The sequence below is a fragment of the Oncorhynchus keta genome, chromosome 35 (genome assembly GCF_023373465.1).
Source record: "Oncorhynchus keta strain PuntledgeMale-10-30-2019 chromosome 35, Oket_V2, whole genome shotgun sequence".
Classification (NCBI taxonomy): Eukaryota; Metazoa; Chordata; class Actinopteri; order Salmoniformes; family Salmonidae; genus Oncorhynchus; species Oncorhynchus keta.
In genome coordinates, this window is record NC_068455.1 from 70827945 (window position 1) to 70849194 (window position 21250).

Genomic DNA, 21250 nt, shown 5'->3' on the forward strand with positions numbered 1-21250 from the left:
ATCAGACAGAGGTAATATCAGATATCAGACAGAGGTAATATCAGACAGAGGTAATATCAGATATCAGACAGAGGTCATATCAGATATCAGACAGAGGTAACATCAGACAGAGGTAATATCAGACAGAGGTCATATCAGACAGAGGTAACATTAGACATATGTAATATCAGACAGAGGTAATATCAGACAGAGGTAATATCAGATATCAGACAGAGGTAATATCAGATATCAGACAGAGGTAACATCAGACAGAGGTAATATCAGACAGAGGTAATATCAGACAGAGGTAATATCAGACAGAGGTAATATCAGACAGAGGTAACATCAGACAGAGGTAACATCAGACAGAGGTAATATCAGACAGAGGTAATATCAGACAGAGGTAATATCAGATATCAGACAGAGGTAATATCAGATATCAGACAGGGGTAATATCAGACAGGGGTAATATCAGACAGGGGTAATATCAGACAGAGGTAATATCAGACAGAGATCATATCAGATATCAGGCAGAGGTAACATCAGATATCAGACAGAGGTAATATCAGATATCAGACAGAGGTAACATCAGACAGAGGTAATATCAGATATCAGACAGAGGTAATATCAGACAGAGGTAATATCAGATATCACACAGAGGTAACATCAGACATAGGTAATATCAGATATCAGACAGAGGTAACATCAGATATCAGACAGAGGTAATATCAGATATCAGACAGAGGTAATATCAGACAGAGGTAATATCAGACAGAGATCATATCAGATATCAGGCAGAGGTAACATCAGATATCAGACAGAGGTAATATCAGATATCAGACAGAGGTAACATCAGACAGAGGTAATATCAGATATCAGACAGAGGTAACATCAGATATCAGACAGAGGTAACATCAGATATCAGACAGAGGTAACATCAGATATCAGACAGACAGAGGTAATATCAGACAGAGGTAATATCAGATATCAGACAGAGGTAACATCAGACAGAGGTAACATCAGACAGAGGTAATATCAGATATCAGACAGAGGTAATATCAGACAGAGGTAATATCAGATATCACACAGAGGTAACATCAGACATAGGTAATATCAGATATCAGACAGAGGTAACATCAGATATCAGACAGAGATAATATCAGATATCAGACAGAGGTAACATCAGATATCAGACAGAGGTAATATCAGACAGAGGTAATTTCATCTGATGAGAGGAAGCCTGTGTGTGTGAGTGTGTGTGTGAGTGTGAGTGTGTGTGTGTGTGTGTGTGTGTGTGTGTGTGTGTGTGTGTGTGTGTGTGTGTGTGTGTGTGTGTGTGTGTGTGTGTACCAATCAGACTCACATCATGGTACTCTCCCACTCTGTCCACACAGCCACACTTGGCCAGAGTAACACACTGCACATCACTGAGGACAAACCCGGCGTCACACTGGCACCCCTCGACGCAGGTGGTAGAGGGCAGGTGGCAGAGCGTGGGGAACAGGTCAGAGCAGGTGGGGGGGCAGGGGGCCGTGCAGTCAGAGTAGTGGCTATTGGGGGGGCACGGCAGGGCTGGGAGAGCGAGAGGAGGGGGGAGAGAGAGGTTAGAAGACAACCAGAACACAACACATGACGTTGGTTCAATATATTCTTGGTACATAATATACTGTATGGGATGATTTCACTCATTTTCTATCACTCTCTTCACCCTCTCTTTCTTAATCCCTCTCTCCCTCCCATTTCCCTCCCCCTCTCTCTCCACCTCTCCTCCCTCTTCCCCTCTCTCTCCACCTCTCCTCCACCTCTCCTCCCCTCCCTTCCCTCTCCTCCCTCTTCCCCCCTCCACCTCCCTCCCTCTCCTCCCCTTCCCCTCTCTCCACCTCACCCTCCTCCCTCTTCCCTCTCTCTCCCCTCCCACCCTCCTTCCCCTCTCTCTCCACCTCCCCTCCCACCTCTCCTCCTTCTTCCCCTCTCTCTCTCAACCTCCCCTCTGCCCCCTCCTCCCTCTTCCCCTCTCTCTCGCAACCTCCCCTCTGTCCTCTCCTCCCTCTTCCCCTCTTCACTTACGACAGAATGTATTGTTCCTCCAGCTGATGGTGACCCCGGCTGACTGACAGGCTTGTGCATATGCTTCCACGTTATCACACAGTGTGGCCTGCATGCCGTCGTATTCACATATGTCATACACACAGTTCCCCAGGAAAGCCTCTGGGGACAGTAAAGAGTGGCAGGGCTTGAACTTGTCTCCGAGGACAACAGAAGAACACAGGGTCTCGTACTGGTTCTCTTCTTCTGTCGTGCAGTTGGGGTGGATGCTGGGACGCTCATCTGGCGAGCATCTGGAGGGATGAAGAGAGAGAGAGACAAATGGGTTAGATAGATGAAAGGAGAGAGGTATGTATTTAAGCAATAAGGCACAAGGGGGTGTGGTATATGGCCAATATACCACGGCTAAGGGCTGTTCTTAGGCACAATGCTGTCAGCCAATCAGCATTCAGGGCTCGAACCACACAGCCACACTGATTGGCTGACAGCCGTGGTATATCAGACCGTATAACATGGGTATGACAAAACATTTATTTTTACTGCAGTATATAGCAGCAATAAGGCACCTCTGAGGTTTGTGGTACACGGCCAACATACCACGGCTAAGGGCTGTATCCAGAGACTCCACGTTGTGTCGTGCTTAACAACAGCCCTTAGCCGTGGTATATTGGCCAATATACCACTGCTAAGGGCTGTATCCAGAGACCCCACGTTGTGTCGTGCTTAACAACAGCCCTTAGCCATGATATATTGGCCAAGTACATTTAAAAAAAACATTAGAATACATTCACAACACATTAAGTGTGTGTGCTCAGGCCACTACTCCACATCTACAACCGAAAATCCATGTGCTCGTGTGTGTATAGTGTGTATGTTATCGTGTGTGTGTGTGTGTGTGTGTATAGTGTGTATGTTATCGTGTGTGTGTGTGTGTATAGTGTGTATGTTATCGTGTGTGTGTGTGTGTGTATAGTGTGTATGTTATCGTGTGTGTGTGTATGTTATAGTGTGTATGTTATCGTGTGTGTGTGTGTGTATAGTGTGTATGTTATCGTGTGTGTGTGTGTGTGTGTGTGTGTGTGTATGTTATCATGTGTGTGTGTGTGTGTATAGTGTGTGTGTTATCGTGTGTGTGTGTGTGTGTGTGTGTGTGTGTGTGTGTGTGTGTGTGTGTGTGTGTGTGTGTGTGTGTGTGTGTGTGTGTGTGTGTGTGTGTGTATAGTGTGTATGTTATCGTGTGTGTGTGTGTATAGTGTGTATGTTATCGTGTGTGTGTATAGTGTGTATGTTATCGTGTGTGTGTGTATAGTTTGTATGTTATGTGTGTGTGTGTGTGTATAGTGTGTATGTTATCGTGTGTGTGTATAGTGTGTATGTTATCGTGTGTGTGTGTGTGTGTGTGTGTGTGTGTGTGTATAGTGTGTATGTTATCGTGTGTGTGTGTGTATAGTGTGTATGTTATCGTGTGTGTGTGTGTGTATGTATAGTGTGTATGTTATCGTGTGTGTGTGTATGTTATAGTGTGTATGTTATCGTGTGTGTGTGTGTGTGTATAGTGTGTATGTTATCGTGTGTGTGTGTGTGTGTGTGTGTGTATGTTATAGTGTGTATGTTATCATGTGTGTGTGTGTGTGTTATAGTGTGTATGTTATCGTGTGTGTGTGTATGTGTGTGTGTGTGTGTTATAGTGTGTATGTTATCGTGTGTGTGTGTGTATGTTATAGTGTGTATGTTATCGTGTGTGTGTATAGTGTGTATGTTATGTGTGTGTATAGTTTTATGTTATCGTGTGTGTGTGTATAGTTTGTATGTTATTGTGTGTGTGTGTGTGTATAGTGTGTATGTTATCGTGTGTGTGTGTGTATAGTGTGTATGTTATAGTGTGTGTGTGTGTGTATAGTGTGTATGTTATCGTGTGTGTGTGTATAGTGTGTATGTTATCGTGTGTGTATGTATAGTGTGTATGTTATCGTGTGTGTGTGTATGTTATAGTGTGTATGTTATCGTGTGTGTGTGTATGTATAGTGTGTATGTTATCGTGTGTGTGTATGTTATAGTGTGTGTGTGTGTATGTTATAGTGTGTATGTTATCGTGTGTGTGTGTATGTTATCGTGTGTATGTTATCGTGTGTGTGTGTATGTTATAGTGTGTATGTTATAGTGTGTATGTTATCGTGTGTGTGTGTATGTTATAGTGTGTATGTTATCGTGTGTGTGTGTATGTTATAGTGTGTATGTTATAGTGTGTATGTTATCGTGTGTGTGTGTATGTTATAGTGTGTATGTTATCGTGTGTGTGTGTGTATGTTATAGTGTGTATGTTATCGTGTGTGTGTGTATGTTATAGTGTGTATGTTATCGTGTGTGTGTGTATGTTATAGTGTGTATGTTATCGTGTGTGTGTGTATGTTATAGTGTGTATGTTATCGTGTGTGTGTGTATGTTATAGTGTGTATGTTATAGTGTGTATGTTATAGTGTGTATGTTATAGTGTGTATGTTATCGTGTGTGTGTGTGTGTATGTTATAGTGTGTATGTTATAGTGTGTGTGTGTATGTTATAGTGTGTATGTTATAGTGTGTATGTTATAGTGTGTATGTTATAGTGTGTATGTTATAGTGTGTGTGTATGTTATAGTGTGTATGTTATAGTGTGTGTGTGTATGTTATAGTGTGTATGTTATAGTGTGTGTGTGTATGTTATAGTGTGTATGTTATAGTGTGTATGTTATAGTGTGTGTGTGTATGTTATAGTGTGTATGTTATAGTGTGTATGTTATAGTGTGTGTGTGTGTATGTTATGGTGTGTATGTTATAGTGTGTATGTTATAGTGTGTATGTTATAGTGTGTATGTTATAGTGTGTATGTTATAGTGTGTATGTTATAGTGTGTATGTTATAGTGTGTGTGTGTGTATGTTATAGTGTGTATGTTATAGTGTGTGTGTGTGTATGTTATAGTGTGTATGTTATAGTGTGTGTGTATGTTATAGTGTGTATGTTATAGTGTGTGTGTGTGTATGTTATAGTGTGGATGTTATATTGTGTGTGTATGTTATAGTGTGTATGTTATAGTGTGTATGTTATAGTGTGTGTGTGTGTGTTATAGTGTGTATGTTATAGTGTGTGTGTGTGTGTGTGTGTATAGTGTGTATGTTATAGTGTGTATGTTATAGTGTGTATGTTATAGTGTGTATGTTATAGTGTGTATGTTATAGTGTATGTGTGTGTGTGAATAGTGTGTATGTTATAGTGTGTATGTTATCGTGTGTATGTTATAGTGTGTATGTTATAGTGTGTGTGTGTATGTTATAGTGTGTATGTTATAGTGTGTGTGTGTATGTTATAGTGTGTGTGTTATAGTGTGTATGTTATAGTGTGTGTGTGTGTATAGTGTGTATGTTATAGTGTGTATGTTATAGTGTGTATGTTATAGTGTGTATGTTATAGTGTATGTGTGTGTGTGAATAGTGTGTATGTTATAGTGTGTATGTTATCGTGTGTATGTTATAGTGTGTATGTTATAGTGTGTGTGTGTATGTTATAGTGTGTATGTTATAGTGTGTGTGTGTATGTTATAGTGTGTATGTTATAGTGTGTATGTTATAGTGTATGTGTGTGTGTGAATAGTGTGTATGTTATAGTGTGTATGTTATAGTGTGTATGTTATAGTGTGTATGTTATAGTGTATGTGTGTATGTGTATAGTGTGTATGTTATAGTGTGTGTGTTATAGTTATAGTGTGTATGTTATAGTGTGTATGTTATAGTGTGTGTGTGTATGTTATAGTGTGTATGTTATAGTGTGTATGTTATAGGGTGTATGTTATAGTGTGTGTGTGTGTATGTTATAGTGTGTATGTTATAGTGTGTATGTTATAGTGTGTATGTTATATGTTATAGTGTGTATGTTATAGTGTGTGTGTGTATGTTATAGTGTGTATGTTATAGTGTGTGTGTGTATGTTATAGTGTGTATGTTATAGTGTGTGTGTGTATGTTATAGTGTGTATGTTATAGTGTGTATGTTATAGTGTGTGTGTGTATGTTATAGTGTGTATGTTATAGTGTGTATGTTATAGTGTGTATGTTATAGTGTGTATGTTATAGTGTGTATGTTATAGTGTGTGTGTGTATGTTATAGTGTGTATGTTATAGTGTGTATGTTATAGTGTGTATGTTATAGTGTGTATGTTATAGTGTGTATGTTATAGTGTGTATGTTATAGTGTGTGTGTGTATGTTATAGTGTGTATGTTATAGTGTGTATGTTATAGTGTGTGTGTGTGTATGTTATAGTGTGTATGTTATAGTGTGTGTGTGTATGTTATAGTGTGTATGTTATAGTGTGTGTGTATGTTATAGTGTGTATGTTATAGTGTGTATGTTATAGTGTGTGTGTGTGTATGTTATAGTGTGTATGTTATAGTGTGTGTGTGTATGTTATAGTGTGTATGTTATAGTGTGTGTTATAGTGTGTGTGTGTGTGTTATAGTGTGTATGTTATAGTGTGTATGTTATAGTGTGTGTGTGTATGTTATAGTGTGTATGTTATAGTGTGTGTGTATGTTATAGTGTGTATGTTATAGTGTGTATGTTATAGTGTGTGTGTATGTTATAGTGTGTATGTTATAGTGTGTGTTATAGTGTGTATGTTATAGTGTGTATGTTATAGTGTGTATGTTATAGTGTGTGTGTGTATGTTATAGTGTGTGTGTGTATGTTATAGTGTGTATGTTATAGTGTGTATGTTATAGTGTGTATGTTATAGTGTGTATGTTATAGTGTGTATGTTATAGTGTGTATGTTATAGTGTGTATGTTATAGTGTGTATGTTATAGTGTGTATGTCATAGTGTGTGTGTGTGTATGTGTTTTTGTCTATGTTTATGTTGCTTCACAGTTCCCGCTGTTCCAATAGGTGTATATTTATCTGTTTTTTAAATTTAATTTTACTGCTTGCATCAGTTACTTGATATGGAATAGAGTTCCATGTATGTGATAGAGAAAGGAAGGAGAGGATATCTACAGAGATGGATATCTGCATATCAGCAATGTGTGGGAAAGTGAGTTGGTTCTTGTATATGAATCATTTTCCTTCAGGTGTAGCACATGAATAAGGTCAGAGGTTAAAGGTCTAAGGTAAGAGGTCCAAGGTGACTGACCCTGGGTCTGAGTCTCCCTCTGACTTCCAGCTGTTGCCCAGTTCCATCACGTCCTTGGCCGGCTTTCCATCTGGTTTCAGGTTGTCATCAGACGTGTTCATGTTGAAGTTACCACACATACCACACACCTGGCGAGATGTAGAGAGAGAGAGAGTGTGAGAGAGATAATGGAGAAGTTTACCAGACAGATTACCAGACAGATTACCAGGACAGATTACCAGGACAGATTACCAGACAGATTACCAGGACAGATTACCAGGACAGATTACCAGACAGATTACCAGGACAGATTACCAGACAGATTACCAGGACACGTACTCAGAGCATACACTGACCAGCTGGCAAGTGTCTTCACCTACATTTTCGACCTCTTCCTGACCCAGACTGTAATACCTACATGTTTCAAGCAGACCACCATAGTCCCTGTGCCCCTCAACACCAAGGTAACCTGTCTAAATGACTGGCACTCACATCTGTAGCACTCATACCCCTGGTGTCCATGTCACTCCAGCTTTTACCCCCATTTGACTGCTGAACAGTTCATCACAGCCCAGACTATTAGCATTGACCCCCTTATTTTAATCAGATTTTTTATTATTGTTTTGTTATTTTATCTGGCTCAGGCTCCATGTACACTCATTGGACCACACACTCACACATACTACACTGACACTCCAACACACACACACACACACACACACACACACACACACACACACACACACACACATACTACACACACACACACACACACACACACACACACACACACACACACACACACACACACACACACACACACACACACACACACACACACACACACACACACACACACACACACACACACACACACACACACACACACACACACACACACACACACACACACACACACACACGCACACACACACACACACACACACACACACACACACACACACACACACACACACACACACACACACACACACACACACCCACACACACACACACACACACCGGCTGCCCGCCCGCCCGCGCACTCCTTCACACTCTTCACATATGCTGCTGCTACTCTCTGTTTATTATCTATTCATAGTCACTTCACCCCTATCTACATGTACATATTACCTCAATTACCTTGACTAAAACGTACCCCTGCACATTGACTCTGTACCGCTCCCCGTAGCCTCGTTATCGTTATTTTATTGTGTTACTATTTTACTTTAGTTTATTTAGCACATTACTCACTTTTTAAAAACTCTGCATTGTTGGTTAAAGGCTCGTATGTAAGCATTTCACGGTATCATTTTGATCTGAAGATGTGCATATTTTGAGACAGCAAAGGACATGTTTGTGTGAAAGAAGCTTCTTATTTGATCATGATATTATATGTATCGTCATCATACAGTAACATTATAATGTTTGGGTCCAGTTGGATGTACCTTGTTGAAGTACTCTCCAGGGACGATGATCTCCAGGTGATGGACTCCATCAAACTTCACCTTCAGGCCAAAGTTAGTGTCCAGTAGAATGTAGACACCACTACTCAAGACCCTGGCCCCGGCCACATCGATGGACAGAGGAGTACGCACCCTGTGCCCGTTCAACTGGAGAGAAGAGAGGGGGAGGGAGAAAGATAGAGAGGGGGGAGGGAGACATAGAGGGGTGGGGGAGTGAAGGGAGAAGGAGGTTATAGAGAGGGGGGAGGGAGACATAGAGGGGTGGGGGAGTGAAGGGAGAAGGAGGTTATAGAGAGGGGGAGGGAGACATAGAGGGGTGGGGGAGTGAAGGTAGAAGGAGGTTATTAGTGGTGATTAATAATACACTGTAAGGATCTGGGTGATTGTTTATCAAACTAGACCATCACAGCTTCCATGGGCGGTTCAAGGGAGGGGCTTGCCGGTGCTGACGTCCTCACTAGAATAGGCAACCTCCATCAGCACCCCCTAGAAACAATATTTTGTCTCCAGTCTTCACTGTCTCCTGTCTCCCCTGTCTCCCTCATCTCCCACGTCTCCCCCGCCTCTCCCGTCTCCCCTGTCTCTCGTGTCACCCCTGTCTCCCCTGTCTCCCGTGTCTCCCTTGTCTCCCGTCTCCTCAGCCTCCCCTGTCTCCCCCGTCTCCCCCGTCTCCCCTGCTCCTCTTGTCTCCCGTCTCCGCAGCCTCCCGTGTCTCCCGTGTCTCCCTTGTCTCCCGTCTCCTCAGCCTCCCGTGTCTCCCTTGTCTCCCGTCTCCTCAGCCTCCCTTGTCTCCAGTCTCCTCAGCCTCCCGTGTCTCCCCTGTCTCCCGTGTCTTCACTGTCAACCCTGTCTCCTCTGCCTCCCCTGCCAGCTTCATAGAGAGGATAGTGATTGTTGACGATGAATAATGACCAATACTTACCATAACGGTGACTACTATCTGACTGAAACAATTTGACAAAGCAGAGAACTGCTGTACTTTCTGGGGAAATCTGATTCACAGCTAACAGTAATATATACTCCCCAAGGACTCCCTCAGTAATATATCCTCCCCAAGGACTCCCTCAGTAATATATACTCCCCAAGGACTCCCTCAGTAATATATACTCCCCAAGGACTCCCTCAGTAATATATCCTCCCCAATGGCTCCCTAAGTAATATATCCTCCCCAAGGACTCCCTCAGTAATATATCCTCCCCAAGGGCTCCCTCAGTAATATATCCTCCCCAAGGACTCCCTCAGTAATATATCCTCCCCAAGGGCTCCCTCAGTAATATATCCTCCCCAAGGAATCCCTCAGTAATATATCCTCCCCAAGGACCCCATCAGTAATATATCCTCCCCAAGGACTCCCTCAGTAATATATACTCCCCAAGGACTCCCTCAGTAATATATCCTCCCCAAGGGCTCCCTAAGTAATATATCCTCCCCAAGGACTCCCTCAGTAATATATTCTCCCCAAGGACTCCCTCAGTAATATATCCTCCCCAAGGGCTCCCTCAGTAATATATACTCCCCAAGGACTCCCTCAGTAATATATCCTCCCCAAGGACTCCCTCAGTAATATATCCTCCCCAAGGGCTCCCTCAGTAATATATACTCCCCAAGGACTCCCTCAGTAATATATCCTCCCCAAGGGCTCCCTCAGTAATATATACTCCCCAAGGACTCCCTCAGTAATATATCCTCCCCAAGGGCTCCCTCAGTAATATATACTCCCCAAGGACTCCCTCAGTAATATATCCTCCCCAAGGACTCCCTCAGTAATATATACTCCCCAAGGACTCCCTCAGTAATATATACTCCCCAAGGACTCCCTCAGTAATATATCCTCCCCAAGGGCTCCCTCAGTAATATATCCTCCCCAAGGACTCCCTCAGTAATATATACTCCCCAAGGACTCCCTCAGTAATATATACTCCCCAAGGACTCCCTCAGTAATATATACTCCCCAAGGACTCCCTCAGTAATATATACTCCCCAAGGACTCCCTCAGTAATATATCCTCCCCAAGGGCTCCCTCAGTAATATATACTCCCCAAGGACTCCCTGAGTAATATATCCTCCCCAAGGACTCCCTCAGTAATATATCCTCCCCAAGGACTCCCTCAGTAATATATACTCCCAAAGGACTCCCTCAGTAATATATCCTCCCCAAGGACTCCCTCAGTAATATATCCTCCCCAAGGGCTCCCTCAGTAATATATCCTCCCCAAGGGCTCCCTAAGTAATATATCCTCCCCAAGGACTCCCTCAGTAATATATACTCCCCAAGGACTCCCTCAGTAATATATACTCCCCAAGGACTCCCCCAGTAATATATCCTCCCCAAGGACTCCCTCAGTAATATATCCTCCCCAAGGAATCCCTCAGTAATATATCCTCCCCAAGGACTCCCTCAGTAATATATCCTCCCCAAGGACTCCCTCAGTAATATATACTCCCCAAGGACTCCCTCAGTAATATATCCTCCCCAAGGACTCCCTCAGTAATATATCCTCCCCAAGGAATCCCTCAGTAATATATACTCCCCAAGGACTCCGTCAGTAATATATCCTCCCCAAGGACTCCCTCAGTAATATATCCTCCCCAAGGGCTCCCTCAGTAATATATACTCCCCAAGGACTCCCTCAGTAATATATCCTCCCCAAAGACTCCGTCAGTAATATATCCTCCCCAAGGACTCCCTCAGTAATATATCCTCCCCAAGGACTCCGTCAGTAATATATCCTCCCCAAGGACTCCGTCAGTAATATATCCTCCCCAAGGACTCCCTCAGTAATATATCCTCCCCAAGGGCTCCCTCAGTAATATATCCTCCCCAAGGACTCCCTCCCTCCATCTCACCAGAACTCTGCGGCTCTTCTGTAGCGTGATGTTGGCGTTGGGAAGGTAGACTGTAACAGAGTGCACGTAAGACTCCCCTGGACTCCTCAGTCCTCATTCCTCGCCACGATGGTGAACTCCTCAGTGGAGTTATCACACCTGACAGCCCTCCCTCCAGGAAAGAAGATGGGGGACGGAGTTACCTTGGTGGAGTTACACACCTGACAGCGAGAGAGGGAGGGAAGGAAAGAGAGAGATGGGGGGACGGAGTTACCTTGGTGGAGTTACACACCTGACAGCGAGAGAGGGAGGGAAGGAAAGAGATAGATGGGGGGACGGAGTTACCTTGGTGGAGTTACACACCTGACAGCGAGAGAGGGAGGGAAGGAAAGAGACAGATGGGGGGGCGGAGTTACCTTGGTGGAGTTACACACCTGACAGCGAGAGAGGGAGGGAAGGAAAGAGATAGATGGGGGGGCGGAGTTACCTTGGTGGAGTTACACACCTGACAGCGAGAGAGGGAGGGAAGGAAAGAGATAGATGGGGGGGCGGAGTTACCTTGGTGGAGTTACACACCTGACAGCGAGAGAGGGAGGGAAGGAAAGAGATAGATGGGGGGACGGAGGGAGAGATCGGTTACACAGTGGGAGCGTGGGAGAGAGATGGGGAGGGAGGGATGGATGGAGGGAGAGAGAAAGGGAGATTGGGATGGAGAGAGAGAGAGATGGGGAGGGAGGGGGAGGGAGGGATGGAAGGAGGGAGGGAAGGAGAGATGGGAATGGAGAGAGAGAGAGAGACAAAGAAACAGGGATGGAGGGATGGATGGAGGGAGAGAGACGGGGATGGGGATGGAGGGGGAGGGAGGGATGGAGGGAGAGAGACGGGGATGGGGATGGAGGGAGGGATGAGAGAGAGAGAGATGGGGAGGGAGGGGGAGGGAGGGATGGAGGGAGAGAGGGAAGGAGAGATGGGAATGGAGAGAGAGAGAGAGAGAGAGAGAGAGACAAAGAAACAGGGATGGAGGGATGGATGGAGGGAGAGAGACGGGGATGGGGATGGAGGGGGAGGGAGGGATGGAGGGAGAGAGGGAAGGAGAGATGGGAATGGAGAGAGAGAGAGAGAGAGAGAGAGAGACAAAGAAACAGGGATGGAGGGATGGATGGAGGGAGAGAGACGGGGATGGGGATGGAGGGAGGGATGGAGGGAGAGACGGGGATGGGGATGGAGGGAGGGATGGAGGGAGAGAGAGAGACAGGGATGGAGGGAGGGATGGAGGGAGATGACATTACTCACCTCTACCAGGGTGTAGGTACAGGTACCCATAAAGGTGTGCATGACAGCGTCAAAGGTGTAGTAGTGAGGATCTCCAGACACATGACACACAGCCAAACCTATAGAAAGGGCAGAGATAGTGAATTCACAGCCAAACCCATGGAAAGGACAGAGATAGTGAATTCACAGCCAAACCTATAGAAAGGACAGAGATAGTGAATTCACAGCCAAACCTATAGAAAGGACAGAGATAGTGAATTCACAGCTAACCCTATAGAAAGGGCAGAGATAGTGTAATCACAGCCAAACCTATGGAAAGGACAGAGATAGTGAATTCACAGCCAACCCTATAGAAAGGACAGAGATAGTGTAATCACAGCCAAACCTATAGGAAGGGCAGAGATAGTGTAATCACAGCCAAACCTATGGAAAGGACAGAGATAGTGAATTCACAGCCAAACCTATAGAAAGGACAGAGATAGTGAATTCACAGCCAACCCTATAGAAAGGACAGAGATAGTGTAATCACAGCCAAACCTATAGAAAGGGCAGAGATAGTGTAATCACAGCCAAACCTATAGAAAGGGCAGAGATAGTGTAATCACAGCCAAACCTATGGAAAGGACAGAGATAGGAATTCACAGCCAACCCTATAGAAAGGACAGAGATAGTGTAATCACAGCCAAACCTATAGGAAGGGCAGAGATAGTGTAATCACAGCCAAACCTATGGAAAGGACAGAGATAGTGAATTCACAGCGAAACCTATAGAAAGGGCAGAGATAGTGTAATCACAGCCAAACCTATAGAAAGGGCAGAGATAGTGTAATCACAGCCAAACCTATAGAAAGGGCAGAGATAGTGTAATCACAGCCAAACCTATGGAAAGGACAGAGATAGGGAATTCACAGCCAACCCTATAGAAAGGACAGAGATAGTGTAATCACAGCCAAACCTATAGGAAGGGCAGAGATAGTGTAATCACAGCCAAACCTATGGAAAGGACAGAGATAGTGAATTCACAGCCAACCCTATAGAAAGGACAGAGATAGTGTAATCACAGCCAAACCTATAGGAAGGGCAGAGATAGTGTAATCACAGCCAAACCTATGGAAAGGACAGAGATAGTGAATTCACAGCCAAACCTATAGAAAGGACAGAGATAGTGAATTCACAGCCAACCCTATAGAAAGGACAGAGATAGTGTAATCACAGCCAAACCTATAGAAAGGGCAGAGATAGTGTAATCACAGCCAAACCTATAGAAAGGGCAGAGATAGTGTAATCACAGCCAAACCTATGGAAAGGACAGAGATAGGGAATTCACAGCCAACCCTATAGAAAGGACAGAGATAGTGAATTCGCAAATTGTTGCTGAGTTTGATGGGCTAAAAACTATCAATGATATTTTTTTGTCCCAGTAACGTTTGTGAAATATAGAACAAAGACAACTGAGCCTGATAATAGTGACATGATATTTGAAGGATGTTAAAGGTCTACAGTGGGTGTAGTATTTACCTGTTGAGAAACATCCCAGCTCTCCCTCCAACACCTTACACTCCTGGGCGGGGCTACACTGCCACGGCTCACAGGTCATGTTGCTGCCAGGGTTACACCTACAACGCTCCGAACAGTCCAGCTCAGTGAACCAACTGTCTCCCACCTAGGACATGCACAGACATACAAATCTGCCTCAACAATATGAGCTAGCCTTAAACATAGTCCAAATGTAGAGTGCAAAAAACTAAGCTGTGCTTTTGAAACAGAGGCTCAAACTTAAACTATTTCAAACGGTTTATGAGATGACTTGAACTCTAGTTTATGTTTTTCCCACGAGTTCCAGGCATCGTATTGACTTTTGTGAAAGCAATGATAAAACGGTGACTCTCTTGCTTACCGGCCTATAGTTGTTATCCTCGTCGGTGCAGCCACACTGGCTGGGTGGGACACACTTGTCTCCGCTGAGGAGCAGTCCGAGGTCACATACACACCCCTCTACACAGGGCTGGTTACAGGTGGAGTTGAAAGTAGGGTTCTGACAGCTGGAGGGACAGGCGCTACCACAGGGCTCGTAGTGGCTGCCTGGGAGACACTTCAGAGCTGGGGGAGAGATGGAGGACATGTTGGTTCATCTCAATAAAGGGGGGTACGGTAACATAGAGTTATGTTACAGATACGGTAACATACAGATACAGTAACATACAGATACAGTAACATACAGATACGGTAACATACAGATACGGTAACATACAGATACAGTAACATACAGATACAGTAACATACAGATACAGTAACATACAGATACAGTAACATACAGATACAGTAACATACAGATACAGTAACATACAGATACGGTAACATACAGATACAGTAACATACAGATACGGTAACATACAGATACGGTAACATACAGATACGGTAACATACAGATATGGTAACATACAGATACAGTAACATACAGATACGGTAACATACAGATACGGTAACATACAGATACGGTAACATACAGATACGGTAACATACAGATACAGTAACATACAGATACAGTAACATACAGATACGGTAACATACAGATACGGTAACATACAGATACAGTAACATACAGATACAGTAACATACAGATACGGTAACATACAGATACGGTAACATACAGATACAGTAACATACAGATACGGTAACATACAGATACGGTAACATACAGATACAGTAACATACAGATACGGTAACATACAGATACAGTAACATACAGATACAGTAACATACAGATACAGTAACATACAGATACAGTAACATACAGATACAGTAACATACAGATACAGTAACATACAGATACAGTAACATACAGATACGGTAACATACAGATACGGTAACATACAGATACGGTAACATACAGATATGGTAACATACAGATACAGTAACATACAGATACAGTAACATACAGATACGGTAACATACAGATACAGTAACATACAGATACAGTAACATACAGATACGGTAAAATACAGATACAGTAACATACAGATACAGTAACATACAGATACAGTAACATACAGATACGGTAACATACAGATACAGTAACATACAGATACAGTAACATACAGATACGGTAACATACAGATACAGTAACATACAGATACAGTAACATACAGATACGGTATGTTACAGATACAGTAACATACAGATACAGTAACATACAGATACAGTAACATACAGATACAGTAACATACAGATACAGTAACATACAGATACAGTAACATACAGATACAGTAACATACAGATACGGTAACATACAGATACAGTAACATACAGATACAGTAACATACAGATACAGTAACATACAGATACAGTAACATACAGATACAGTAACATACAGATACAGTATGTTACAGATACGGTAACATACAGATACGGTATGTTACAGATACAGTATGTTACAGTATATTGACAGGTTTCTTAGTAGATGCACGGCCTAGTGTTTTACATAGAGAAGACGCAGGTGTGTGTTACAACAGAAGAACAAGTTGTAAACATTGTTTCTTGGTGTGTGACTTACGACAGGTGTGTGTGTGTGTGTGTGTGTGTGTGTGTGTGTGTGTGTGTGTGTGTGTGTGTGTGTGTGTGTGTGTGTGTGTGTGTGTGTGTGTGTGTGTGTGTGTGTGTGTGTGTGTGTGTGTGTGACTTACGACAGAAGGTGTTGTTCCTCCATGCGATGGGTACTCCAGCCAAGGCACACAGGTCAGCGTAACTCTCTATAGCCTGGCACAGAGCCACCGTCTCTCCTCCTGTAGCACACTGGTCATACACACAGTTCTCCTGGTAGATGTTGGGGGGAACCACCGCGTGGCACGGCTTGAAGATACCTGGGACAACCATGGAGAATGATTGGTGATAAACGGTTATACATTACAAGTTCTGTGTAGTATATTTTATGTAACCGTTTTGGTGAAAGAAAATATGTCTGAGCATAGGATTTAGTCTAGACAGTGTGTTCATACTTTTCCCACATTTTGTTACGTTACAGCCTTATTCTAAAATAGATTAAATAAATACATTTCCTCATTGATCTACACAGAACACTCCATTATGACAAAAATAGGTTTTAAGAATTGTTGTCCATTCATTTAAAAAAACTAACAGAAATACCTTATTTAAATAAGTATTCAGACCCTTTGCTATGAGACTCAAAATTGAGCTCAGGTTCATCCTTTTTCCATTGATCATGTTAGAGATGTTTCTTACAACTTGATTGGAGTTCAACTGTGGTAAATTCCATTGACTGGACATTATTATTTGGAATGCCACACACCTGTCTATATAAGGTCCCACAAAGTCAGAGCAAAAACCAAGCCATGAGGAATTGTCTGTAGAGCCCCGTCACAGGATTGTGTCGAGGCACAGATCTGGGGAAGGGTACCAAAAAATGTCTGCAGCATTGAAGGTCCCCAAGAACACAGTGACCTCCTCATCTTTAAATGTAAGAAGTTTGGAACCACCAAGACTCTTCCTAGAGCTGGCCGCCCAGCCAAACTGAGCAATTGGGGGAGAAGGGCCTTGGTCAGGGAGGTGAGTAAGAACCCTATGGTCACTCTGACAGAACTCTAGAGTTCCTCTGTGGAGATAGGAGAACTTTCCAGAGGGACTTTTTCTGCAGCACGCCACCATGAGAAACAAGATTCTCTGGTCTGATGAAACCAAGATTGAACTCTTTGGCCTGATTGCCAAGCATCACATCTGGAGGAAACCTGGCACCATCCCTACAGTGAAGCATGGTGGTGGCAGCATCCTGCTGCGTGGATGTTTTTCAGTGACAGGGACTGGGAGACTAGTTGGGATCGAGGGAAAGATGAACGGAGCAAAGTACAGAGAGATCCTTGATGAAAACCTGCTCCAGAGCGCTCAGGACCTCAGACTGGGGCGAAGGTTCACCTTCCAACAGAACAACGACCCTAAGCACACAGCCAAGACAATGTAGGACATGCTTCAGGACAAGTCTCTGAATGTCCTTGAGTGGCCCAGCCAGAGCCTGGACTTGAACCCGATCAAACATCTCTGGAGACACGTGAAAATAGCTGTGCAGCGACGCTCCCCATCCAACCTGACAGAGATTGAGAGGATGCAGAGAAGAATGGGAGAAACTCCCCAAATACAGGTGTATCAAGCTTGTAGTGTCGTACCCAAGAAGACTCAAGGCTGTAATCGCTGCCAATGGTGCTTGAACAAAATGCTGAGTAGGGGGTCTGAATACTTACGTTAATGTAACATTTCAGTTTTTTATTTGTAATACATTTGTAAAAATGTCTAAAAACTTGTTTTTTCTTTATCATTATGTGGTATTGTGTTTAGATTGATGAGGGGGAAAAAACAATTTAATCAATTTTAGAATAAGGCTGTAACGCAACAAAATGTGAAAAGGTTCAAGGGGTCTGAATACTTTCCGAATGCACTGTGTGTGTGTGTGTCTCACCATTAGGGTCACTGATCATCCCACAGCTGGTAGGTTTCACAGCCTCTGCCTCCACCTTGGGATCACACTCCTCCTCTCCTCCACCGTGGGTGCAGCTGACAGGGACAGAGGATGGAGGGATTGAAGGAAGGGACGAACGTCAAAGACGTCACTGTCGAGGAGTGAAATTAAATCTCCATGGAGACAGACCTGTAGTAGGTCACGTTTGATACAAAACACTGGAATCCAGTCTGGTTCTGGTATCCGAGGTCAGACTATAGGTACTTCCAGAAAAATACAGGATGAATAAAACCATTCAGTTCATGAATGCAAAAGAAACGGAAACAGGAGACTCACTCGGGGCGGTCGTCGGGTACCTGCCAGCTCTCTCCTAGTTCGTTGGTGTTGACGGCTGGTTTACCATCTGGCTTGATGTTGTCATCACCAGGTTGGTCATTGAAGTTTCCTATTAGATAGACAATCACCAAATAATGACAGAATCCCTATCTAGTCAATTAGGATGTTTTGTATCATTATTTTCTCATCCCAAGGGCTTGTATGGTGTACTACTGCAGGTTTCTCTGTCTGGCAATCGGGTTTCCCTGTCTGTAAATATTGATTATCTGTTGTCCTCCTGTAGCTCAGTTGGTAGAGCATGGCGCTTGTAACGCCAGGGTAGTGGGTTCGATTCCCGGGACCACCCATACGTAGAATGTATGCACACATGACTGTAAGTCGCTTTGGATAAAAGCGTCAGCTAAATGGCATATATTATTATTATTTATTATTATTCTTACCACAAAGTCCACAGAGCAGTTCGTTGTAGAAGGAGGGCAGAGTGACGTCAGCGTGGTGGTTACCATCGAACCTCACCCGCAGGCCAAAGGTCGTCTCCAACACAACGAACTTCCCGCTCAGGTAGATCTTCACCCCATTGGTCAGCGTCACGGGAGGGGTCACCAGGGTACCGTTGACCTGGGAGAGGGGCAGAGAGCAACCAGTTTGATGAAACGTCTTGACGCTAAAAGCTGACGATACAGTGCAGCGTTGAATATTATTTTTGATATATTTTGGTTTTCTTTAATGGTGAAAGGCATAACCACCTTCCACCTTCTACACTGCAAAGCCTTTTTCTGACACTTTGGCAGCATAATTCATATATAAATAAATAATATAAATAAACTAAAATGTGGGAAATGTAACATTTGTGATGAAGTCAAACTGTAGCGCTAATCTACCCATAATCCTCCTCACCTGTATTTTGCGTCCCTTTCCCAAGATGACAGTCATCCCGGAGACCTTGACCATGACGGCTCGGACGTACGACACCTTCTTGTTGCTGCCTCGGTGCTCGTTCTGCGTGTCGACGGTGAAGTACGGCAAGCCGGAGGACTCATTGCATGGCTTGGTGAGAGTGTAGGAACAGGAACCCATGAAGTTATGCACCTTTTTATCGAAAGAGGTGTAGTGAGGGTCGCCCTGTACAGTGCAGATACCTGTTTCTGTGGATAGAGGGAGGAGAGATGGAGGGTAGAGTTTAGTTATAGTTTATCCTATTGAATTCATTTATGGTTGTGATGTTGTTAAATGTGTTTTCATTCATGTGTGTTGTAATTCATGTGTGTTGTAATTAATGTGTGTTGTAATTAATGTGTGTTGTAATTAATGTGTGTTGTAATTCATGTGTGTTGTAATTAATGCGTGTTGTAATTCATGTGTGTTGTAATTAATGCGTGTTGTAATTAATGCGTGTTGTAATTCATGTGTGTTGTAATTAATGCGTGTTGTAATTAATGTGTGTTGTAATTAATGTGTGTTGTAATTCATGTGTGTTGTAATTAATGCGTGTTGTAATTAATGTGTGTTGTAATTAATGTGTGTTGTAATTAATGCGTGTTGTAATTAATGCGTGTTGTAATTAATGCGTGTTGTAATTAATGCGTGTTGTAATTAATGCGTGTTGTAATTAATGTGTGTTGTAATTCATGTGTGTTGTAATTAATGCGTGTTGTAATTAATGTGTGTTGTAATTAATGTGTGTTGTAATTCATGTGTGTTGTAATTAATGCGTGTTGTAATTAATGTGTGTTGTAATTAATGTGTGTTGTTTCTGTGGGTAATGCGTGTTGTAATTAATGTGTGGTAATTAATGCGTGTTGTAATTAATGCGTGTTGTAATTCATGTGTGTTGTAATTAATGCGTGTTGTAATTAAGGTTGTAATGCGTGTTGTAATTAATGTGTGTTGTAATTAATGCGTGTTGTAATTAATTTGTTGTAATTCATGTGTGTTGTAATTAATCGTGTTGTAATTAATGCGTGTTGTAATTAATGCGTGTTGTAATTAATGCGTGTTGTAATTAATGCGTGTTGTAATTCATGTGTGTTGTAATTAATGCGTGTTTAATGCGTGTTGTAATTAATAATTGTGTTGTAATTAATGCGTGTTGTAATTAATGCGTGTTGTAATTCATGTGTGTTGTAATTGCGTGTTGTAATTAATGTAATTAATGCGTGTTGTAAATAATTCATGTGTAATTAATGTGTTGTAATTAATGCGTGTTGTAATTAATGCGTGTTGTAATTAATGTGTGTTGTAATTAATGTGTGTTGTAATTAATGCGTGTTGTAATTAATTAATGTAATTCATGTATGTTGTAATTAATGCGTGTTGTAATTAATGCGTGTTGTAATTAATGTGTGTTGTAATTAATTCATGTATGTTGTAATTAATGTGTTGTAATTCATGTATGTTGTAATTAATGCGTGTTGTAATTCATGTGTGTGTGTTGTAATGTAATTGTGTGTTGTAATTAATGTAATTCATGTGTGTTGTAATTAATGCATAATGCGTGTTGTAATTCATGCGTGTTGTAATTAATGTGTGTTGTAATTCATGTGTGTTGTAATTAATGTGTGTTGTAATTATGTTGTAAATTAATGTGTGTTGTAATTCATTAATGCGTGTTGTAATTAATGCGTGTTGTAATTAATGCGTGTTGTAATTAATGTGTGTTGTAATTAATGCGTGTTGTATTAATGTTGTAATTAGTGCGTGTTGTAATTAATGTGTGTTGTAATT

The 21250-nt window shown here is 42.6% G+C and overlaps 1 protein-coding gene across 1 annotated transcript in view; it reads right to left on the bottom strand.

Moving 5' to 3' along the window:
• Positions 1-21250, bottom strand: part of LOC118367995 (IgGFc-binding protein-like) — a 124481-nt gene that overhangs the window by 16847 nt on the left and 86384 nt on the right. The window contains 14 exon segments of the mRNA XM_052497564.1: positions 1343-1551; positions 2047-2318; positions 7185-7312; positions 8612-8776; positions 11477-11559; positions 11562-11676; positions 12749-12846; positions 14245-14389; positions 14624-14826; positions 16410-16586; positions 18191-18285; positions 18527-18635; positions 18967-19144; positions 19424-19671. Of these exon segments, the coding sequence (XP_052353524.1) occupies positions 1343-1551; positions 2047-2318; positions 7185-7312; positions 8612-8776; positions 11477-11559; positions 11562-11676; positions 12749-12846; positions 14245-14389; positions 14624-14826; positions 16410-16586; positions 18191-18285; positions 18527-18635; positions 18967-19144; positions 19424-19671 (2225 nt within the window).